At 38.8% G+C, this 24,407-nt stretch overlaps 4 protein-coding genes across 7 annotated transcripts; 2 read left to right on the top strand and 2 right to left on the bottom strand.

Annotated features, from left to right (window-relative positions):
• Window positions 1-100: 100 nt before the first annotated feature.
• Window positions 101-3,716, bottom strand: popdc2 (popeye domain containing 2). Its single transcript, XM_020920383.2, has 4 exons — window positions 3,223-3,716; window positions 2,608-2,716; window positions 1,755-2,279; window positions 101-656 (listed from the first exon to the last, which is right to left on the bottom strand). The coding sequence occupies exons 1-3, from the start codon at window positions 3,714-3,716 to the stop codon at window positions 1,797-1,799; spliced, it is 1,086 nt and encodes a 361-aa protein (XP_020776042.1). The 3' UTR covers window positions 101-656; window positions 1,755-1,796.
• A 1,551-nt stretch (window positions 3,717-5,267) lies between these two features.
• On the bottom strand, window positions 5,268-6,706 carry LOC110156203 (cytochrome c oxidase copper chaperone). Its single transcript, XM_020920404.2, has 4 exons — window positions 6,557-6,706; window positions 6,042-6,155; window positions 5,862-5,962; window positions 5,268-5,441 (listed from the first exon to the last, which is right to left on the bottom strand). Exons 2-3 carry the CDS (start codon window positions 6,143-6,145, stop codon window positions 5,878-5,880), a joined length of 189 nt encoding a protein of 62 aa, XP_020776063.1. The 5' UTR covers window positions 6,146-6,155; window positions 6,557-6,706; the 3' UTR covers window positions 5,268-5,441; window positions 5,862-5,877.
• On the top strand, window positions 6,696-16,285 carry hcn5 (hyperpolarization activated cyclic nucleotide-gated potassium channel 5). Of its 4 annotated transcripts, none has more exons than XM_055155078.1 (11): window positions 6,696-6,785; window positions 8,621-8,929; window positions 9,602-9,788; window positions 10,557-10,661; window positions 11,767-11,904; window positions 12,328-12,489; window positions 13,014-13,107; window positions 13,205-13,332; window positions 14,459-14,605; window positions 15,058-15,295; window positions 15,920-16,285. In XM_055155078.1, exons 2-11 carry the CDS (start codon window positions 8,715-8,717, stop codon window positions 16,087-16,089), a joined length of 1,584 nt encoding a protein of 527 aa, XP_055011053.1. In that variant the 5' UTR covers window positions 6,696-6,785; window positions 8,621-8,714; the 3' UTR covers window positions 16,090-16,285. The 4 variants fall into 4 exon arrangements, with proteins under 4 accessions (XP_055011053.1, XP_055011054.1, XP_055011055.1 ...); XM_055155079.1 differs by having other exon boundaries at window positions 6,726-6,785; window positions 8,690-8,929; XM_055155080.1 differs by lacking the exon at window positions 6,696-6,785 and having other exon boundaries at window positions 8,508-8,929; window positions 12,328-12,351.
• A 3,165-nt stretch (window positions 16,286-19,450) lies between these two features.
• On the top strand, window positions 19,451-23,865 carry ska3 (spindle and kinetochore associated complex subunit 3). The gene is made up of 11 exons (XM_020920402.2): window positions 19,451-19,662; window positions 19,756-19,817; window positions 20,051-20,222; window positions 20,537-20,972; window positions 21,057-21,118; window positions 21,271-21,455; window positions 21,536-21,742; window positions 21,854-22,033; window positions 22,375-22,445; window positions 22,511-22,650; window positions 23,552-23,865. The coding sequence occupies exons 1-11, from the start codon at window positions 19,542-19,544 to the stop codon at window positions 23,707-23,709; spliced, it is 1,794 nt and encodes a 597-aa protein (XP_020776061.2). The 5' UTR covers window positions 19,451-19,541; the 3' UTR covers window positions 23,710-23,865.
• The last annotated feature ends 542 nt before the right edge of the window (window positions 23,866-24,407 follow it).

Below are 24,407 nucleotides of genomic sequence, written 5' to 3'. Positions count from 1 at the left end.
TTACTTGAACATCTACATCATATTTGTTATTATCTGACTTTCTGTACAGTAAAGACAAATGTTATACTCAAAGAGCTTTATTGAGAAATGTTGGCCCCTTTAAAAACATCTATCCAGAACACACATTTTTGTCCCATCAGTAATAATTCACACAATTCACAGTGTACAGGCTTTTTCACATAAAAATGTGAACACAAGGTATTCCCTACTTTGCAGACTGAAATATTATAAAAGGGCAGGACAGACAATACTGGCACTGGTGCTTCCAAACAACATGCTCTGAGGTTTAATAAAAATCAAACTACATATATATAATCAGTTTTTGTATTGATGCCAGTTGTTAAATACTAAAACTGTATAAAAGTTTTGTGTAGTGAATAAAACATAAAGGAGCGTAACAGACAAGGCAGAACTTGGCCTATATAAAATTACAGAGAATCCCATGTTATTATTTGTCTAATTAAAAAGAGATGAGTGAAAAGTAAATAGTAGTTTTAGCCTCTCCCAGTGAACCTTAAGGCAGTCAGTGCATTTTGTGGACAGTGTACGAACATAATAGTGATTCCAGGACAGTCACAGTTTGGGGGTCTCAGTCGGAGCCAGTGGAGCTCGGCCCCTCAGGAATCGAGGAGGTGTGGGGTCTTCAATGTCCTCATCTGTAAAACAAATATACAAATATAAACAAAAACAAAAATGCTCTTAGTACCTCTGCATAGGATAACTGAAAGTATTTTATCAGAAGACTTCTTTCAAATCCATATTTTTTTATCAGTATATTTGGATATGTAACTTTCTTTTTTCTGCAAAACATTACTGTGTAAATGAATTGGTCAATATTATCTTGCATATACAGTGTATGATCTGATACGATTATTTTAGGATTGGTTTTAGCCGTGAAATAAAAATCCACCTTGTAGTAATGACTTACTATGGTTTTACTAATCTGAAATACCAACACAAACCCTTCACTGCTGCTCTTTGAGTCCATAAAATGTGATACTCTGCACCTGTGACTGAGTGAGGGCACCCATGGGCGAGGGACAGATCAGTGTGCATCGGCAAGCACAGGGGGGCACCCCGGATTAAGAGCATGGCACTGAATTTATTTGGACATCCTTAACATTACAATCTCTAATCCTGATTGGATAAAAGCACAGCTGCTGCAGCCGCTCACCCACTGCTCTCAGTACATTCACAGCCACAGATGAACTAAATGTCTCTTTGCTGCTAAATGTTTATATAGTTCACAAGAATGTTTCCACTTATGAACTAAATTTACCACTGCTGCTACTGTACCAGAGACAACAGGCTTTAGAGGCCAAAGCAGAGCGGCAGCTCTAATTTTTGACAATTAACATAGGTAATAATTCAAATCCTTATTGAACTGTTTGTGGCAGCAGCCACTACAGGGACTTGATTCATTGTCACTACAGCCATACAGTAGCCAAAAGGAGAACAAACACCTGTAATTATGCATAGTATAGATTTAGAAAATATCTCTAGGTCAGTTGGGCTGAGTGATGATCAGTTCATGATCAATGCAGTGTTGAATTTTATTAAATTAATTTAAGTGACATTATCTATTATTTTTTATTCTTTTTGGATAGTCAACCATTAGACAGTTTTCTTGTTTTATTGTGGTGAATGTTGAAATGACCATCATCCAGCCCAATTAAGTTTTAGAAGATTAGTAAGTGCAGTGTAGGCATTGCTGCATGCACCCTCACCCTCCTGAGCCCAGGTGCGGTACTTACATGTGTTTTAAGAGGTGACCCTGTGTGTTAGCTCCTGCCCCTCTACCTCAAATACTCCCTCTCACTGCCATAGTCCATTAAGGAGCCTGCCACATCAGCAAAGTCCTCCAGGACCAGGCTGGTGGAGTCCTCACCCGAGGGCAGCTCTGGATCCCAGCGGTCACTCATGGGGGGCTTCTCTGGACCTCTCCAATGGTCAGGCTGGGACAGGTCAGACGGCTGGTATTCTGGAGCTGGGTCTTCTCCTTTAGGATCTTTTATTAGACCACCATCACTCCCACTGCCTCCCTCACTGCCCTGCGATGATGGAGCAAGGACGTGGTAGAGGCTGGGCAGACGGATGTCCAGGAGCACACCACTCTTGATGTACAGCTTGTTGTTGAGGTTATACAGCTTCTCTGCAATGTCATAGCCCAACATGACAGCAAATAGACGAGCAATGTAGCGCTCTTTAGACATGAGCAGGTAAAGGCGACGGCGACGCCATGTGATATAACGAGAGTCTTCCTCTGCTGTCAGGGTCACCTGGAGAAGAGATGAGTTTAAAAATAGTAAAATAGTTACATTAACAAGTTATGAGGTTCACCTGGTTCATCATTATTTATCCATTTATACATACAGAAAACAAGAAAACAGAAACAAAAGGACAGATTCTTGTAACACTGGCTGACCATGTTTTTTCTCTTTGTCAAAAGCAATTGATTCGGAATATAAAGTAGCAGCAGAATAGCTTTACATACAGCATAAATATCAGTATCCAATCCAAAGAACTCAAGCCAAGTGATCCTTTATTCTAAATAAATATTCAAACAATATGTGAAGTTGACAGTACAGTCAGCATTTAGGTTTGTACCTGGAACTTTCCCTTTTCGTTTGGTCGGAGTGACCCCCACTCTGGAGAGTCAAGAAACTGGTGGGGGTGGATGTAGTGAAGGAACTGTCCTTCCAAAGAGACATTGATTCTGCACGAAACCAACAAAACAAACACAATGTTTAGGACACACTTTACCTAATCTATTTGATCTGTCAATATTCAGCAGACAAATGCATTTTGGCTTGGCTCACATCAGTCTCCAGTGTTATAGCTGTACTACAAATAGTGATTTTACTTTGTTATTGGTTTGTTTGTTACAGAGTCAGAGTGGTTTTAGCGTGAGAACATTTAGGAAGACATAACTAGTGTCACATAAGCAAAGTTATGAGCAGCAGCTGATTATGGCTGAGTCACAGACAGAAATACTTTGTTTACAACAGTACATTGGACCCATGGCTCCAACTCAAGTCCCACAATGTTTGGATAAAGACAAGCTTCCTGTACAAGTCATAAATAGGACCATTTTCCAAAAATAAAACAGGAAGTGTGTTGTGTGTATGTGTATCCTGGACAAAAATCTGTAATTGTATTAAGAACTATGGGGTTACAATAGAACTGCATTCACACTATGCCTTGTTCAAACACAGTGCCCACCTGCCAGACAGTAAGAACGACAGTTGGTCTATGGGGGTCTTGCCTTCCACAGCGTACATTTCTCCGGCTTTAAGCTCCACCACTTTGTTTTCAAAGGCACCAGCGATCTGTTTGAACACATGCACTGGGACCCCCAGGGGAAGGTACACAGCCTGGTACAGAGAGGTGAGCTCCTCACTGGGCAGCCCCTCCTGGTGCAGACGGAACAAGAGGTGACAGATCTGAGCCAGACACACAAACAGCAGCAGAGCGTTCCAGCTCAACACATCCAGGCCGCACATGGTCATCCAGCCCCAGAGGGTGAGGCAGAGGAAAGCCGGGCTCAGAAAACCAAAGATAAAGAGGCAGCCATAGGCCCCACTGCCCCCCATGTAGCCCAGAAACAAGATGGTGTTGCCCAGTTGGTAGAGGGCCCCTTCTGTGTTATTGGTCCATCCATTGCACATAGGGGCATACAACAAGTGGTCCTCCAGGGTAGAGTTATCAGAATCCATATTCTTCAAATAACAAGGCAGAAAAGATTCAAAACAATAATCATCCACTGGCTGTTATGTCTGCCACCCCCCTGCTGAAGCTGACAATAGCAGCAAACAAATATTTGATCCAGGGGAAAAACAACTCTTCAATGTGAAGAAATCCTCTCAGCTCTGTCTGAAACACAGCTGGAATAGCTTCATTGGTCTGCTCTCATGATGTGTCCCGCTTGTCCCCTCTACTTTCTGAGCCTGTTGAATTTGTCCCGATCACCCCCGTCTGGCCTGCGGTCCACAACTAACAGCTGGAAGAGCAGGGGATAAGGGACAGGGGGCGTCAGTAGGGCCCTACAAGGATAACCATGTTTGGAATTGAAACCCAAGGAGGACAGAGCGGTGGACAGAAAGCAGGCCTGCACTTAACATAACACAGAGAGACAGAGGGAGAGAGGAAACAAGGGACCTGACAAATATGTCACAGAGCCTGACTGTCCCATAAAAACACAGAATAAAACAGTTCTAAAACAGTGCTCCATTCACACGGTCTTCAAGAGCTGAGCCCACACTGAAAACTGTCATTAGATATTTAGGGCCACTGCAGTGACAGGGAGCACTCTGTAGGTCAGGTTTCAGGTTAAGCTCCTTGACTTGACTCTCCATGCAATGTCAGCAAAATGTATTTTAGATGGAAACTAGTATTTACTACTATCATTAGTAGTAAATGATAGTAGTAACGGCTCAGAAAATAATCTCATGTATCTTGCAATTCATCCAGTCAATGCATGACCTAGTCTAGCTGGCCAGGTGTGTCCAAACTGTATTATACAGTTAGACAGTTAGACAGTCAAAGTAACTCATTTGAATAACTTTATATAACTTTGTTTTAATTGCACTGCTTGGGTATTTTGTCCGTATTTTATTAATTGTATTTAGATTCATTTTTGTTTTATCCTGCCTTTCTCAGCCTTCATCTATAATTACATATATTTTAATCATCATTATTGTATGTACATTTATGCTACATGCTTTCACCTTAACTGTCCATTTTGCCCAGACACACTGACAGTGGCAAAGCTTTGAAGACTCTTAGGATAGTATGTTGCTCGCTATCACTGAAGACATTTAAGAGATGATATACAAATGATATAGCAAGTATTATTTGTTGTCTGAAAAATGTAACTACAGTAGTTTGGAATTTTACCCCAAAATGATGCCTATGATGCTAATGCCTTTAATTGTCTAACTTATCTGCAATATACAATCAATAACCATTATATATTGACTTAACTTTATTAACAGTAGCCTAATTGGGTTTGTCAAAGTAGATTTTACAAACACCCGAAGAGTCAATGTGGTGTTCTGCCAACAACACTTCAGCAACACATAAGAATGCAGATATGTTGAGTATTGACTTCAGTGGAGAGTTTATTTTGGGCTTAAGTGCATACCATGGACAGCAACTGGACAGCTTTCACACAGCTTTCTGCAGATTTAACTCTAAAGAAATATGCTTCAATGTTCTGAATCTGAGCCATCTTTTGATAGAAACCAAATTATGACATCAGTACAGAGTTTCTTGCATAGAACATTTTATTCACACAGCATTGTTCCATATCAACAGTTTTTCACATAAAAAAAGGAAAGAAAAATATGTGGAGTCTCTGAAGTGTCACATTTCCCTTTTATTAGGGTCATAAATAAGATCAGGAGTCACTAGTACACAGCAGGCATCCAGACACATGCACACTGAAAGATAAATCAAAATCCATAGTTACAGTTAGTTTTTGAACTTATAGTCTATGAAATTATAACAAAATTTCAAAGATACATTTATTCACACATTTTATATTGGCGCTTCGGCATTCCTCTACTAAACACAACACTTTAGAGCGTAACTTGAACTATGCAACATAGCTCTGAGCATGTTTCTAACACATGCCACGCCCCCTCTCATCACCCCTCCCTCTCCCAACTCACTTTGGTTACATTATGTTCCAATTCAAAGAAAAACATTACAAAATGCATGTGCCGTGTGTATTTTTAAAATAATAATATGACCATTTAAAGTAGAAAAAATTTACACAATCTTATTTTTATAATAGCAGACAGATAGACACACAAAGATAACACTTCATCCCTGCTATCCCCTACAGACATGACACTTACCACACACATAGATTAATTAAATTTTGAAGCCCAACGCTCTCATGCACTCTTTATGGGCCTCTATGAGTTGTGTGCAGTTTTCTTCTCCCTTCTCAATTATGCTGCAGAAACAAGATTACAACACAATGAAAAACTAGGTCCTTCTTGAAACTGATCTAATAAAATTTTGCTCAACCTTACCACGCGTCCCTGACTTTCTTCGTTTCTGGACAAGCACAGCATGGTTTCAGTGGCTTCTTCTCCTCTACCACGGGCTCCACACTGGCAGCAGAAAGCGATGACATCTTTGCAGCTCTAAGAATCAAACAAATATATAATAAATATCACAAAACAGTTCATTTATTTATTCAAACACATCTTATCCGACACCGTAGGAGTAAATTGCATCACTGACATATGGGAATGACATGCTGTTTTAGCCATTAGCTTCTTAGTTTCAATTAAGATCCGAAGTACAAATGCGTAATTGCTTACAATCAGATGCCAATTTTGATTATGATTATTTAATTTTTTATCTATTATTTTACATTATATACATTTTAGTCGATGGTGAAGCTCGATAACCCTGTGCCGAAGTTAGTTAACGAATAGGCTAGTTGCTAAACCCCGAACACGATTTGTCTGCTGTGTTCATGAAAAATACAATGCAATTTTCGAATGATGTTATTACTGAGTAAATAATTAAAATAACTTACGGACAAAGCCACTAAACACGCTCACCAGGAACACTTCACCTTCAAAACGTAACCAATGCGATGCTTCGTCTCACGTGTGTGTACGGTTACACAAGGTCACGTGGGAACAACAGAGCATTCTGGGAATTGTCGTTTTGGTCTGGAACATGCGCACAGATAAATAGTTGTACTTAATTTTTGGCAAGTAGACACAAGGTGGGCAGACGCTGCAAATTGCCAACTAATAAAGGTAAAAATCGATACATTAACATAATACTAGATATTATGTCTCATTGCAGACTAATTTTATTGTTGTAAAATACTGTATGTAGCCGTGAAAGTATACCAAATATTAGCCAAAGATCTACTTGACATTAAATTGTTAATGTCAGATATGGCATACCTTCATGGTACACAAGGAGAGAAGAAATAAAATATCAACGGGTCTGGGTTATCGTATGACAAAGTTAACAAATATGTAGGCAACACCCATAGATGGTTTCCACCTTTCTTGTGCGTCAGTGCAGGAAAACCGTGCGTAAGCAGTATCAAAGAACCGTATGGCCAGCTGTGTGCTAGATAGTTGAGCAAATAAGCATTTTTGTATTCGTATGTAGAAAGCACTTGTGCCTCTATGTACAACACTCAGCTGCTGTGGGTTTAAATAGTCCAAGATTTACCTTGGACTATTTAAACCCCAGTTTCTTTATAAGGGTTAGCTCTAGCAGCCTATACATTTATCTTGTCTAACTCTCATGGGACATTGGGACGTACGTATGCCCCCTGCAGGGAGAACAGCATAGGGCAGTCCAATTAAAATATGTAAATACCCAGGATAAGGCTTTTTAAATCTTCTCTGAGTCCTAGTGTCAAAAACAGTACGATAAGTCTTGCAAGAACAGGCTTGACAACAATAAAAGTTCAGTCTTTGCTGGCAGGAAGCAATCTTAATTTTATTTATTTATTTATTTTGCAATAAATGTTTGAAGCTATTAGTAGCCTATATTTGGACTACACTGAGCTAGAATATTTCACAGTTACGCACAGATTCTGATATTTCAAAATCAAAAAATAACATGAGTCTTATAAAATGTGTGCCATGTATTAGACGCATCACCTACACTAATCTGCCAGAGATTACCCACTGTCGTGACCTCATATCTAATCCCACTGTGGTCCTACTTTTTAATGTAATTTCTGTATTTCAGATAACTAAAACTTTTTCCAGACATCTTACAAATCAAAGTTATAGAGAATTTGATTACTTTTTAAAGAGACATCCACTGAAAAGGTGGTAAATATAAACAACAACAGTGTGTCTTACGGTCTAGCGACTCATGTACAGCATCAGGTAACACAGTACAGTGTTTAATTACATTCGTGCACGAGAGTCCCAGTCCATGGCAGATGTCACATGCACATGACCGTGAATGTGATGGACACAACAACTTTGAAATGTTCCAGTTTCTTTCTGTGAACTACTGATATTACACATTCCATATAGATTTACAAGATTACTCACAGTTTTTACATCATCTTTAAATTATAGCCACCATTACTACTACAATTTAATAAAATATATTTTTATCAAAATGGCAGGATTGTTTCACACTCAAACCTTGTTTATAAAAGGGTCAAATGGTTTTGGAGTTTCTGAGTCATTTTGTAAATCTTGTAAAATATTATTTTTTAATTTGTTTAGTTAGCACACAGTTGACAAAATAATAATAATAATGATAATAATAATAATAATGATAATAATAAAAAGCTAATGATCAGGATATGTATCCTCTTTTGACACACACATCCCCAAGATTAATATAAGATGGACCTTTGCCTCTTTGACATGGCATGATTCATGTGGGATGGGATTCAGATGCTGAATAGTTGATGAGCTAGGACAAAAAGAATAGAATGGTAGGGGTGGGGCGGGGGCAGAAATAGAGAGAGAGGCAAGGGGGAAGAGGAGAGGATGGAGAGGGGGTGGAGAGAGAGGAGAAAGGCGGGCATCCTTTCAGCTCAGATGCAGATCCTATAAGCCCTTAGGTTTACTGGCTTGATGGAAAATTACCTTGTGACCAAAAGGGGGAGGTCGGGAGGACTAGTAGAAAGTCATAGTCAGTCGCCACTCATCTTGAGAAGTACTCGGGGTAGCAGGGACGCGGGATGGCCCGGGAGGATGGCAGATCGCAGGACGTCCCGCTCGTTCGTGGACAGGCTCAGAGGTCCTACACCTGCTTTCTCCGTGGCAACCTGTGGCTGGCGGGCGCTGCTCCTGCCCCAGCTAAACCGCCAGTCCCTGTATGTCTACGGCAGTGAGATAGCAGTGGAGAAGGAATGCATGAGGCAACTGCAGAGTGGGGTCCTTGTCATCCACCCCTTCAGCCTTATGAGGTACAGTCCATGCACTTTTATTTTGAATTGTACTGTGTGTGTCTAATAAAAGCACGCCACTGTAGTGCTGAGCAAACAACTTCAGCAATAGGTACAACTTTGTTTCCATAACTTTTTGTTGACGTATTTTCATCCTTTACTGTTCCTATTTTATTTCTGTTCATCTTTTGCATTGTTATGAATACTTGTTCTTTTGCCCTTTTTGATTGCTCTTATTTCTTGCAGCCAATATGAATGTACAAGCCATATTATAAATAGGGAAAAATAATACTTATAAGTAAAAACATGATAATCAATAAGTACATCTAAATTTATCTTCATGTCTCAAATGTAAAAGTCACTTTAGGACATTACTGAGGAGGAAAACCATCTGCCTTTAAATTAAATGTGTGATATAGCTATAATTGGTTTGTAACGTGAGTGGATGGAGTGAAAACAGAGAACAAATGAAACAATTGGGAGAGTTATTTGAGCCAGGACATTCAACACCATTTAAAGAGATTTGCAGTTACAGTATCTCATTTAGTTTGCATAAATAGTCTTGACTTACAGCCCACGGTCCAACGAGTTCCCAAGGAAGATTTTGTTCTGGACTGAAAAACAATATGTAAAACAAAAAATAGTTGAAGGACAAAAAAGACAACAAATTAAACTGTAATTTTGTCTTTTTAGGAGTTACTACATTATGGGTATGATGGCGATCACCTTCTTGAACTTGATCGGCATTCCCATGGAGATAGCGTTCCTGGACAGAAACAGCGGGCTGGCTTGGGAAGGCTTTAATGTCTTTTCAGACACGCTATTCCTCATCGATGTGGCTTTGAACTTCCGCATGGGAATCATCCGGGACGATGCAGAGGTGACAGCCTGCATTCCCATACACAATCTGGGCTGCTGTAATCTGCAGACAAACACATACAATCCAGCCATGCCCCATCTGCAACCTACATTTAACATCACAGGCAGGATTAATGACCCCTTCAATCTCCCCCTCGATCTCCAAACACAGGGAAAATATTGGCACCTGCTGTTGATTTGGTAACGGGGATTATTGTAACTCACTCACACATCTACTCCAATTATGGGCTCTGAATCTGGCTGATTTTCATCTGTTTAGGCTGCGGGATTTATCAAGCCAATCACAAATGGCCCATCTGTGAGTTTGATCCTCAGCATTACTAACCTGCATTTATTTATGATATTTAGTTACACAATTATTCCCTACAGTACAAGGATCAGTTCAGATTTCCATGTGCAGCTCAAAATGCCACAAAACACCATGTACTAATGATACGCTTCAATCACTGACTTCTTTCAGTGTATTGTGCTCCCCCAAGGCAATTTTCCACAATATATCATACTGAGAAATGGTCATTATTTTGATTCTGACAAGTCCTAGTTCCTCTATTGTCTATTGTATACAGTGCAGTTAGATGGACCCTGCATAGTGCATAGTGCATAGTGCCTAAGTTAACTGAGACAAATATTTCACAAATGATTTATCTTTTTATCAAAGCAAGTATAAATTTGCCATGACTGACACATTTTATTTTAGACAAATGTCTGACTTAGTCTCGCATTTTACTTTAGCACAGCCTATTCAGTGTGTTCTGTACTTCTTTTACAGGAAGTTGTTTTAGATTTAAAAGAGATCCGACTGAGCTACCTGAGGACGTGGTTCATTCCTGATGTGATAGCAGCGTTCCCAATCGGATACATACTTCTGTTTGCGGTAATATTAATCTCAAAGTAGAGGCAATGCTGGCATAGTTATATTTATCCAAAGTAATAAAAAATAATACATTTTTAGACTCATACAGTGAAGTAAACAAAGACGCCGACTAGAAGCCAATTTAAAGTTCTCTTATGCTCCTGTGCTGCTGCTACTGCACTTTTTAGTTAATTATCAAGCCTATGTTAATTTTACATTTCAAGCATAAATTACAGAAACTGGAAAAGGTCAAATGTTTATCCTGCTAACTAATAAGCACATCACATTGCTGCACAGCTCTAGGTTGCATGTATATACCTTTTACTTGACATTTTTGTTTATGTTTAATTGTTTATAACATGTTGAGGTGAAACATGAATAAGTAAATACTTCATACAATTCGCTTACATTGCTCCTTTTGCCTTTTAGCTGTTCAATTCTTTCCAATGCTTTATTATTAATGCACATCTATTATTGTTCTGTCAGCTTTGTAGTCTAAACCCTTCTTTTGTTTTCACAGTAACAGTTCTAGACTTAAGAACTACTATGCCTTTACCCATGTTATATTTCAATTATTCATTGTATTGAGCACCAGTCTACGGCCCTCGATCAGCCCTCTGCTTTGTTTGTGTTTAGATCTGTGGCCCTTGATGAAAAAAGTTTGGATACCCCTGTATTATATGAATTTTCTTTCATCACAAACTTCCTTAAAGGTGTACTATGTAACTTTTTGGTTGGGGGTCCTGCTTGTTTCTATGGATATGTCATTGCTTTTCTAGGAATGTTCCACAGTATGACATTAAACAGCTCTACCTTACATTTATTCAGTTACAGGTGGTTTTATAGCTGGAAAAACATGAGGATGAAAAGGTTTATTACCATACTGTGAAACATTCCAGACCAAAGAAATAACATCTCCATGGGGAAAAGCATTTGACCAACCCTCCACCAGAAAAGTTACACAACGCACCTTTAAAGTTAGATTTTGAGTGATACATATGCAATCCAGTATTGTCCTGCTAGAGAGCTCAGCACATTTATGTTTTACCTACTCCCTATCAGAAGTCAGTCCTTTTCTTTTTTCTCACTTTCTTGTTGTACAAACTTGGACTGTATCTGTTTCTAGGACCTTCACTACCAAAATGATGACAACCCCTCCAAAGCCAACAAGATGATGAGGATCCTAATGTTTGTCCGCATCCTGAGCCTCATACGTTTGGCCCGAGTGTCTCGATTGGTTCGCTTTTTCAACGAAGTGGAGAAAGTAAGTCTAAGTTTGAAGATCATGTCTGAATCAATCAACCTTTCTCCTACGTGATACATTACAGTCTCCAGTAACACATTTGACCCTGAGCCTCAAACCAATGTCATTCTACATTACTGAATACTACTGTATAGATTTTTGAACTGTAACATTGACTTTAAAGTGGTAGTCTTCATTATACTGCTTTATCTATTTTCATACCATAGCCTATTTATATCACATCATATAAATAAAAAAGAACAGCTATGGTCAAAGTTCAAACCCTTCAGGGAATTTTCCAGCCTTTTGAATCCATAACAGATGGTAAGATCTTCAATCTTATATCAGATCCTTGAGTGTCCATGCGGTCTGCCTCTCTTAGTGGTTATGTCAAACATTCATTCATTCATGAAAAATAATTAAAAATCTTGTGAAAATTCACAGGTCTCTAATGCAAATCTGGAGGTGGTGAGACTGTTTTTCAAAATCCTGTCCCTGTTCATGATGATTTTCCTGTTGTGTCACTGGAACGGTTGCATCCAATACTTTGTGCCCATGCTCGAGGAGTTTCCTGCAGACTGCTGGGTTAGACAAGAAAATCTCATGGTAACTTTATTTCTTCCAGTATCATGCATAACATGGAAACAATTACCTATTTCAAACATGGATGTCAAGATCATTTTAATTCTTATGATTTTAATTAATAATAAGTAATAATAATTAATAATCATGACAATCTTTAAAAGGAAAAAATCTGTTACATTATTATCCTATTACACAGACATGACTGTTTGTTGTATTTTTAAAAAAAAAAATACATGGTGTGAGTTTGAATTTTATTGAACTGGTCAGATTTTAGGGACTTTATTTTATCCTTTTTGCTCAGGATTACTCACATACATTTCAAAGGTAGACATGCAGTTTGTATGCTCAAGACATTTCAAAACATCATTCCTGAATGAATAAGGCATTACATAAAATTTACGCTGGTTAATTACTTTCTCAACTTACTTTGGTCCTTTTATGTCTTTTAGAATCCACAGTTAAATTAAAGCTCTAATTAAAACTTAAATGGGCTTTATGGATTCATAAATGTTAGGTCAATAAAAGTATATTTTTTTATCTTGCAGAATGCCACAGTGCTAGCAAAATACTCGTGGGGCATATTCCGTGCTTTGTCTCAGATGATCGCTTTGTCCTATGGCTCTATGGATGCTCCTACAAGTGAGAACTATTGACTATTACATCCTGTGTACTGACTATCGTGTAACATTGGGACGTATAGACGGACACGCTGCTGTTGTGGTCTTGTGTTTCACAGACTATGTGGAGATGTGGATCGTCATGGTGAGCATGGTATCCGGGTGTCTCATGTACACTGTGCTTGTGGCCAACACTACAGCTATGATTGCCAATGTCGACCCCGCAGCAAAAGAATACAAGAGCAAGGTCTGTATAGGTGACACTTCAGAGGCAAACACAGCTTAGAGCCAAACAATGTGTAATTATGTTATAATGAGCATCCTCCTGAACCAGGGAAGAATAATTATTTCATGTTCTCAATGACAACTGGAGTCATTAGTCCCATTACGTCACGTAAAACTGCAGACTCAGGCGTAAGTTATTAGTTCATAGTTTGAAAAATGCTGCAAATTGGGCTTTCCATTAGAGCTTGATATTGAACATCAAAAAATGTTTGGTGCCAAATGTTAATGAGATAAAATAAGAATCCCTGATTTGTAGGATGTTGTGCCTTTCCTCATGCAAAAGATATAATATTTAGATTTTAATTGCTAATTGCTATGGCAACTGAGGATGAATATGTTGATTTTACACTCTGCAATTTGAAGGAGTCATAATTTCAGATGGAGGACATGGGCCTATAACCGAACAATATTTATTAGTGAACGTGTCATATTAATGTTATGGTTTAAAGTACTTTCAACTGACAACAAACGCACCATTGGGGTTGAATAATGGCACCACTTTTTGAAACAATTGTGAAAATATTTTGTAATCTGTTTGTTTATTTATACTGATAGGGAAGACATTACACTGTGTGCTGACTTGCTGTGGATAGGCCCAGTAATTACAATGATATTAACTATAAATTAGGTCAAAACTATCTGGCTGCTGAACAGCTAATTCCACCATAGAAGTCTGAAGTGTTCTTCAGATTTTAAGTTACCAGCTTTTTACCCACCCCCAAAATGTTGTTTCTGACTTTTGAGCACCCCTTACATCGAATAACAATGTTGTTGTCTTTTTGTTTGTTTTACAATTGTACCCAGTAACAGCTGTTTTATAGTTTTATTTTAATTGTATTTATTTCAAAATTACCCTATACAGAAACCTTATTAAGCATGTACAGTATATTATTAAGAACATTTTAGATTAAAACAATATTCAGTTCCATCTTTCTTTTAAATCTGAAATAATTTCAGGTACCCCCTGTCAAGTGCTCATGTACCTCCAGGGGTCCGCATACCACTGATTGGGAAACACTGCTCCAGTCTTATACTATAGGGATTCTAGATTCACATGAACGTATCCTAATAAAATTGTTTTATTTCAGATGAGTCGACTTGAGCACTACATGGCATTTATGAAACTACCTCCTGAGCTGCAGCTTCGTATAACGAACTATTATCAAGCTCGATACGGAGGCAAGTGGTTTGATGAGAAGGAAGTCATGAACACTGTGTCCTCAGCTCTCAAAGAGGTACTGCTGTGCTATATCATGTTACATGTTATGTCATAAATCCTTGATCAACTATCCTATTCATGAGAAAGTATGAATTAGTGATACAAGTGAATAATGTAAATGAATACTATGTAGATTTTCTAACATTAGTTATTATTCACATGGGTTTTCAATGAATGTATTGCCTGCTTGTCTTCATGGAGATGATATTACTTTGGCATTAAACTTATCTGTCATTTTAATGGGTATTTGTATTACAAAAAAGATTTCTTACTTCAAATGGATTCGCCTCTCCACGGATCTGATGTGTTACTTTTGTTATATAGTAATGCCAAACATACTGTGAAACAAGCAGTAACATTTTAATGGAGAGAAGCAATTGCCAGATTCTTTAACTACAACAACAGCTAATCAAGTATTAAGTTTAAAACTTCTGGCCTGCACTGATTAAGTTTTGTTTTCTATTTCAGCAAATCATGGCAGTGATGTGCAGTACTCTGCTGAGGAAAGTGCCAATGTTTCAAAACAGACACGAGAACTTCATAAATGCCCTAGTGGTGAGACTGGAGTATTGCATTTTCCAGGAGGGGGACGCCATAGTGCGAGAGAACGTCCCTGGAGACCACATGTACTTCATAGACCATGGTCAGGTTTTGGTGGAGGCCGATTCCTATGAGAGGGAGCTCTGTGATGGGGACTTCTTTGGAGGTGAATTTTATTCTTGTTTATCATTTCCTCCTGTGAATGCTGTTTGACACCTGATGTTATTTACAAGTTAAGTATAGATTAGAGGTGAGATTTGATGTATTGCTAATTCAATTCTGGAGCAAAGAGTTGTTCCCATACTGTAGGTCAAAAACAGGTATCTTAACCGCTTGTAAATCATGTGGGACTTGTGGTAATAACCTTTGCAACCTGACCCACCAGCTGTTACACAATGTGATGCTAGTCCACACTCCCTTGGACAGCCTTTTAGCAACAATTACTTAATTTATCATGTTAATCAAAGTATAGTGTTGCACACTAGAATACATCAAGAGGAAAGAACATCTAAAAAAAGCTCCTAGACTTTATACTAAATGTATTAGGAAAGTCGTTCATTCCTTAAAGTATCATCATCAATAAAAAAAGTAATTTGAACCACTGCCATGGCAGAAATCTCTTTCCAAGGGCTTATTTAATTTTCAGAGTTGAAGTGGATTCAAATCTACTGTTTTAAGCCAAGCATGACTCTCTCCAAAAAACTTTTTAAGTCAAAGATGATTACATTTTAGATTACTTGTTGGGTCTCAGCCAACTGGTCTCATTAATGTTTCCCCTGTGCTTCCTCAGAGTCGTGTGTTTTAACCAGAGGCAAACATCTTGTCACAGCGAAAGCGCTCACTGACTGCCGATGCTTCACTCTGTCCTGGGATGATTTCCAGGAAGTGCTGAGGACCTTCCCAGACGTCAAAAAGGACATAGAAAAACATTTTGTTAATTCAGATGGTGGACTTGTCTAATATATAAGCACCAATTCTGCTTTGAATGGATATGCTTTTTGTATGATTTTACAGGGCTTTTTGACAAGAGGACAATAATTTAGCTCACTAGAAAAAATATATTATTTTGCGAATGAGATGGACTATTTATTTTTCTTATAATAGCTATGAATTATTTTATCTGCTAATTACAGCGAGTTCTATAAGCAATATTAAACAGGACTTTGGTTCATTTACTTATTTGTGTCCAGAATGTTATGCCTGCATGATCACAGAAATTACACAAAGTAAAAATAAGGGGTTCACTTAAGTTTTACTCATGGTTTTACTCCATAACATTCAAGTGGGTACATTACATTTATATTTCACCCAAACACACAGACAGTGCCTGAAGCCAGCCGGTGTTTATACTCGTACAGATAATAGGAGGCGGGTGGGAAGTTGCACTTCATTTCCATTCGTCCTGGGACTACATGAACTGCCACACCGGAGCCCAGCCCTTCCTGCAGCTTCTGGAGCATGCGCGAGGCCAGGTACCTGCGAGCCCGGCCTGGGTCCTCCTCTATGGCAGCGTACACCTCTGGAGGGGGGTTGGGGATCTTCCACTCGAGGTCCACAATGAGCTGGTGAATGCGGCTCTTGTCCAGAGAGGTGGGAGCCTCTCTGTAACACGCCACCACATGAGGCACTGGGGGCTCAGAGGCCACTGACAGGAACTGACTGAGCTCTTTTTCTAATGGAGTCTCCTCAGTTTGGTCCTGACTCTCTCCCTCCCCCTTTATCTCTTCCCCTTTTTCCTTCCCCTCTTCCTCCTCCAGGGGGGTGAAGGCCGGGTGCAGCATCACGGCCCAGTGGAGCCAGTCGTAGTTTTTCTCCAGAGCTTTGAGGATGGAGGCTGCAGCCACATCAGGAGCCGCGCGGTCATGCACCGCCTGCTCCAGCTGCTCTCGCACATCCATTTCAGCCTGCTCCAGGAAGTAGCCCAAACACCGGCTTCCAGAAGTCTTCATCTTCCTGTAGAGGGCACCCATGCGCTCAGTCCAGATCTTCATCATCAGGGCCTGGTCTCTCCCTGTCATAGAGGCCTGTGTGAGGAGACACAGGAGCCCTGTGCCCAGCACAAAGTTAACCTGTGAGCAAAGAGGCGCAGCAGAGGTCAATACAACAGAAAGTGGGCACTGAAAACATGAATGAGTTTTACAAAATGAATGAATGATTGTTGGTTTAAATCCTTATCTATTGGGTGAAATGACATTCAAATTGTTCTTAGGTAAACAATGTACACTTTGGCTTAAATACTATCACCACTTCTGTGTTTACCCATGATAAGTCCTCAAGGTGGTACAAATATGTCTGTCAAGAACATTTGAATATAATAATTGTCAGTGTTCATTTTGACATTTGTTCAGTACTGTATAACAAACTTTTTTATTTTTTTTATACATCTTTGTATGTTTGTCCTCACTCACCTGATTTGTCCTTCTTCCAACTGTAATAAGGAAACAGGGGATTTGCAAACTCAGCATGGCAGAGACAGAACAAGGTCACTGTGCTGCTGAATTAAAATTCCAGTTTATTTCCATACTCACAAGACAGATGCAGCCCATTTGGTTACCTCTGTGTTTTCAGCACATTCATCTTGGTCGTCCAGGGGCTAAAAATCTAATTCTGTATACAGCTGTGCTTCAGCCCTCTCAGGGGAGATTAGGTGTGTTCTTACAGTTTCTTTTGATTTATTTTCTCATTTTTATTTATAAATATGATTTTAAGTGACAAGTTCACATTTGATTTAGATTTGAATAGATTTGAGTGTACACAGAAAGTTCATGGTTACTGAGATATCCTTTATAACCTGTGACATAAAGCAGATACCTTCTCATTCATCCAATGACACGGGAAGGTGAAATGCCTTGCCCAAGGACAAAGCAGCAGTATGCATGGGTCAGAGAGGGCATTTAACATTTGTGTTTTTGAGCAACCCACAGCATATCCTCATGGTGATAAAGAAGTTTAATGCCATACTGATCAACATGCCCAGCAAAACAATAAACAGGTACCCTAAATGAAAAAGGTTATATAGTGTACCTTTTAAATCACTTAATAATAGCATAAAACACATTATATAATCTAGCTAAGACTAAAATGCGCTGCCCAGACTAACCTTTACACAGAACTGTGTGAGCTCCCAGCGTTTTGGTTTACGACTCAGAATGAGCTCTTCCAGCAGAGGAGGCCGCTCAGTCAGGGGGGACATTCCCATCAGGCGGTGGTACAGTGCTGTGAGCTGCCTTTCTAAATGATAGTCTTTCACAAACAGAAGAAACACTTCTGTCTCTTTCTTAGTGAAGTTTGACTGGGCCCGCACCTGATGGAAGAAGGGGTCACATACTGAATCCAAAAGGAAGATAATAAAGTATAAATTACAGCTTGCATGTGCCAGCATAATATAAAAGTTTATTTAATCAAACACTATTATGCAAACATAATATCATTACCGCTGTAGTGAGCTGGTTATAGACCACGGCCAGATCGTCCTCCAGGCAGTGCACCTCTCTGTCGCCCAACAGACCCTGCTCTGAAACACTCAGCTCCTGGTCTAAGTGCTCCAGGTTCTTTTTGACCGTCTCAGTCTCCTCTGCTGTAGCACTGCCATCCAGATAGGAGCAGATGCCCTGGACCAGAGCCCTGGGGAAAATACACTATGTTCATATTGTTACACTAATAATAACTGATATGTTATAAACTTTTTAAACTTACTTCACATTCTGCATGTAGCCCGCTGGCTCTAAAACCTTTCCAAACATAGTGATGGGTAAAGAGGCCCGCATATAGACTAGACAGACACAGAAAACAATAAGAAAACAATAGATTAAAGTAGGCTGTAGACAAATAGGTTAAAATATGATGTATGTCTTACCAGTTACTCACCTCAAATGTTCTAGTTGCTGGTGTGGACTGACTTTCAGTGTCCCTTATTTAAATCTCTCGTTATCAGATAAGAGGTCCATAGCAACGCAGACACACTTTACATAGGAATAGTTTTATACTATAGGCCCATGTCTTGTACCTGGGTATATTTCATCTGTACATTATACATGTACAGGTGAACATTCAATATCATTTACAAACATTATCACTGAATAATTCTACTATTATAATCCAAAAATAATAAGAAGAAATTCACATTTTCAGTTCCGTTTCAAAGTTAAATATACATATTTATAGAACACCTTATCAGAACCAAGAAACAATAATTTAAAACCGTATAAACAACCCAGTATAATAACAAACATGGCGCAATATTTAGTGGTAAAGAATAAAATGACCTTGTTTATCAGACGGGTACACCAATCCAGATGTGGCGCTGTTCTGTTCTTTGTTTAAGCAGAAGAAGTCTCAAAACCGGAAAAGGCGCCAAAATTCAAGCGAGCCTGAAAAGTAAACATGTTGTAGCCAGAGAAACCTTTATAAAAATGGACCCGACATCTCAGTTCTTTGCGAAGCTTCGTAAACTGGCAATAACTCTTGAAACAGAAACGACCAAACTTCAATCGGCCTTTGAAAATCGTAAAAGCGACGATGAGGACAGGAGCGGTCAGTAACACGACACGAGTCTAATAAAAACATCATATTTTGTAAGGATCGACTAAATGTGACCTCATTCGATTTCCTTGTTTTGGTTTTCAGAGAGTACAGCCAGGGGGATGCGAGCTTATCACGAATTAAACTGCGAAGTTCAAAACATCAAGGTAAACACGCCTATATAACTAAATAATAGAACATGCATTTTTTTTATTCAAAATGATGTAAATAACTGACAGTTTTTCTAACTCTCCTGTAATTGCGATATTGTGGCACAAAAAACCTCTACTAATCAAAGTGGCTTTGATTAAATATAGTTACTTGTGTATATGACAATACTACGCGCGTCATTTATTTGCCAATTTTGTACTTTATATTTTTGTTCACACTCCTCTCACAGGGGCAGATCCAGGATAATGTGGCACAGCAGAAAACAAATGTGGCTGAAGTGGACCGCTTCATAAAAGATTCTGAAGTGACACAGCAGAAGTTCTCTGAAGACCTGAACAAGATCAAAGCTCACTGGGAAAAATATGGATACCAAACTCCTAAACAGACTGAAAACACAAACCGTGAGTACTGTCTCCTGACACTTTCACTCTTATCTATTCATTCTATGGGTTAATGTAAAGTTTATTCCAAGTTTGTTTTCATTTATTTCTGACTGTTGATGTCACAGTAATTTTACTTCATTCAGAAAGTTTGATTTCATAAAACTGGTCACTAAGGGAGGAACGCTAAGTAACATTTTAAACGATGGGAAGGAATTAAATGAAAGATTTTACAGTTGCTGTGTTTGAAATTGGACTACTTTCATACGCTACTTAACACAATTTCTGTAAAGCAGCTTGAGGTAAAACTTCACTCTATTTGTGATTTTATTTAGATGCCAGTGATCATTCGCCTAAAGACGAGGCTGTTATAGAAGATGAAAACCAGTTATCAGAGGAAATAGAGGGACATCAGCAAGAGACTGAAGAAGAGCTCTCACCAGAGAAACCTCCTCCTCCACTGGCCAACCCTATGCGTACCCCACAGCTCTCTGACTTTGGCCTGTCTGAGGCACAACTTAAGAGAGCTTTGGATGGTGGAGAGTGGTGCACCGATGTGCCTCAGATGCCTGAAATGAACCTTCCCCATCCTGCATTAAACACACCAGCTCCTCCGGCAATGGCTCTCACACCCAAACGTGCCCTGTGCATGGATGAGGAGGAACTGCTCACCCCACAGATGCACGACTTTGGCATCTCAGAGCACACCATGTGTTTTAACAATGACTTTACCATGGATCTGCGACTGAAGAGTTTTGAGAAAACGAAAAAGTAAAGCATTGAAGTTGATAATACATTACATAGACATTCTCCTGGTAGACATAATACATTTGTGAATAATATGTTCTTTCATAGACAACAACAAAATCTCCTAGAGCCACCTGTTAATCCTCTGATGGAAAGCATACAGGCAAATGGTATGAAATACATCACTGTTTCTAATTTTATGATGCAACTGTAGTTACTTATATTTTAGATTTGAACACAATTGTTTACCAGATATTCTTTGTTATACGTGTAATTCAGTGTTCACTGTGAAGACATTAAACATGTATTTTGCTTCTGACAGACGATCTTGAATCGCCAGAGCCTCCTGTATTTTGTACCCCAGGATTAAAGATAAAAAAGACACATCCCACCACTGAATGCAGTTCTGATTTAGAATCTCCTAGTAGCCCTGCTATTCTGCCATCCACCCCTGAGGTCCCTGCTTTTCAAACTCCATACGTAAACCGCCTTCTCAGCACAAAAAAGGTTTGCATTAAAACTTTCTGTTCAAATCATTTTAATATGAGGAAGTTGTCATCATGTCTAGTTCTTCGTCATTCTTTCAGAATGAGAGAAGGCCTGAGACAATTAAAATGGAAAGTGATGACAACAGCAAAGTGTTTAATGTCCCAACACCACCTCGTGATGGTGGTGAAGCCTCTAAATGCAGCTGGGAGTACAATGTGCCACGCTTACGGATTGAAGACATGATGGCTGATGAGATGCCAGAGATGCCAAACCTGGAGTCTAATTTGGGAAACTCTTTGCAAACTGTAAGTACAAAATAATGACACAGAGAGACTATGTAGTTTTGCGTAAATAAATCTGTCTGTTGTGCACCACATGACTTAATTTCTTGTCTGTTCCTACTTGTCACTTTACAGAAAAGTGCAAAGATGCAGAAAAAGGTATGTGGCCGTGAAAAGCCCATTGTCAGTGCGCTGGACCTGGATGGACCCACTCAAGAGTTTAACCTGGGAACACCGTGTGTCAGAAGAGACTACGAGGAGCCGAGCACCCCCGAAATGCCCGACCTGAGTTCGGTGACACAGGACATATGTAAAGTAAGTTAAAGCGATCTGCTTCTTGCTTTTCTCCATGGAGAAAAGAGAGTTGGTGATTTGTCAAGAATATTCACAGTATTGCAATAACTTGTCTCTTATTCACTTATAAATGCTTAAAAAACCTTAATTCTTACTCAGAGTGGGGTCACCTCTCCACAGATTTGACCTATAACATGTCCCATTGGTGTCACCTGTTTGTCTCTATGAAATAGAAAGTTTGATTACATACTCTGAAACATGGGAAACCGATAACATAAGACTCAGAGATGAGTGTTGCTGACCTTCCACCAGAAAAGTTATGCATTGCATCTTTATTACTAATATATACTTTGTTTTTGTAGCTTGTCTCTCAGACACAGATGAGAAAATCAGCCAATGTTGTCAAGAAACAACAAGAAAAAGAAAACACTAGGTAAAAAGCTCAAATAGTGTTTTTATGAATATTTTATGTATTCACCCTTGTAACTGTCTCTGTAGTCCTCCCCGAAGATTTGACACACTGGCGTCAGTATCTGAGCAGGAGTTTCATAGTTTACCTGGTTACCTAAGGCAGATGACTTTGAGCAGTCTCAACCAGGCTGTGGACAACATCAACAGCTCCATAGCTATGTGTAAAGGTGAGCCACATATTGTTTAAGTATTAAACAACTGAACAAAACCATAAGGTGCATATTAACTAAATTAACATACAACACTTACACATTACATTATACATGTGTACAAAAATATTCAGTATTCCTACTATTAAAGATTATTTATTATACATACATTTATAATTTTTGTAGACAAAAGGTATTACCCTAAAATGTCTGCAGGGTTAAGTGTAGGGCTGTTAAAAATGTCTGGCAAAAAAACCACAAAAACTAGAAACTGAGAACGTCTGACGCCACCATAGCCACAATCCAATTACTGCAGCCGAAACCTGAGATGAATCATTATTAAAACAAAAGTGCTAACTTACTTACTTTGTACTAATTGACATACAGCGTGTACTGGGTAAACAACTTTATAGAGAAAAGTGTTCTGAAACTACCAAAGGAGTATACGACTGTTCAGTGCAACATTGTAGAACTTCTCTTCGGCTGCCAAACATCATTAAGACAGTCGGTATCATCTTCAGTTAACAACTTGAACAGGATCAAATGGCGACAAAACCTCTGGATAAAAAAGCCTTTTCTTTACTGCACAAGGATGTATTACACTTAAGTCTTTACATATTGGCACATTTATAACACCCATTTTTATTTGCCCAACGAGTCTAAAATAACCTTTTTCATAAATTATGATAAAAAGCAGTAAAGTAGTGTCAAGTAGTATTCTATAGGTGAGTAATAAAACAGTTAACACACATTTACTATATATATATTTTAGTTATACACATAAAATGAATTGATCTGATAAGGCTGTGCCCTCATTACCTCTCGATTTACCTACGTAGACCTGATAAAACATTCTGTGGACCTGCGAACACAAGTATGAGTGATCTGATCATTTGATGTTTTTTGCTGCCCTCTACAGGAGGAAAGACCGAATTTCACATAGAGCAGCTGAAACAAATGATAAATTTTGGAGCGAAGACTCCTTTATTTATTGTTTGTTTAAGCGAACTCAAAAGACTGGACCAGATCAAAGGAACCAGAAACAACTCTGTTTATAAACTAAAGACTCACAGCTGAAACACAGAACTAACAATGGTTGTCTAAAATCTGTGTTTTGTTAGTAACTCAAGGAATTTATTGTCATTTCCAATCAATTTTAAATAATTTCTAACAAAATAAACCACAACTGTAGCAGCATGGTGTGTGTGATAATAAATGTTTGTGGGTATAGTATCTTCCGGTTTACTGTTCTTATTATATCTGAATGAAAATTGCAGACCAGCTATGTTAAGGATCTGTTGACACTAGACTGATAAATGAGTAGAGGAGAGCAGATGGTTACAATAAAATTGAGATTTCGACATACCAGGATGAAAAATGTTATATTCAGGCTTGAGTGATTACTGTTGTGATTACTGACAGATAATTTAATACAAGAATACCAAAGGAACGTTAAGGAAACATTTACTTGCTGAAGTCATAAATAAATGTAGCTAGTGTGTTTTTAATGCAAATAAAGCTATGGGTTTTACACAAAAGATGGTAAGCTATTCTGACCACACTCCAGGACAGTAGGTGGCAGTAATACGCCTACAACTTGGTTCACACCCGCCCGTGAGCGGAGGAAGAAGATCCTAGCTTTTTAGCGGCTAGCACGAAATGTAAACAACACCCACAACAATGTGTGATGAAAACAAAGACGGGCCGGGATGTATTGTGGAGCAGCTGCTTCAAATCCCTTTTCCAAAACGGCTTTTGCCAGACAAATTGATTAT

The sequence above is a fragment of the Boleophthalmus pectinirostris genome, unplaced genomic scaffold (genome assembly GCF_026225935.1).
Source record: "Boleophthalmus pectinirostris isolate CB_2022bp ecotype Guang Dong unplaced genomic scaffold, ASM2622593v1 HiC_scaffold_198, whole genome shotgun sequence".
Classification (NCBI taxonomy): domain Eukaryota; kingdom Metazoa; phylum Chordata; class Actinopteri; order Gobiiformes; family Gobiidae; genus Boleophthalmus; species Boleophthalmus pectinirostris.
This window is presented reverse-complemented; position numbering and strand designations above follow the sequence as displayed.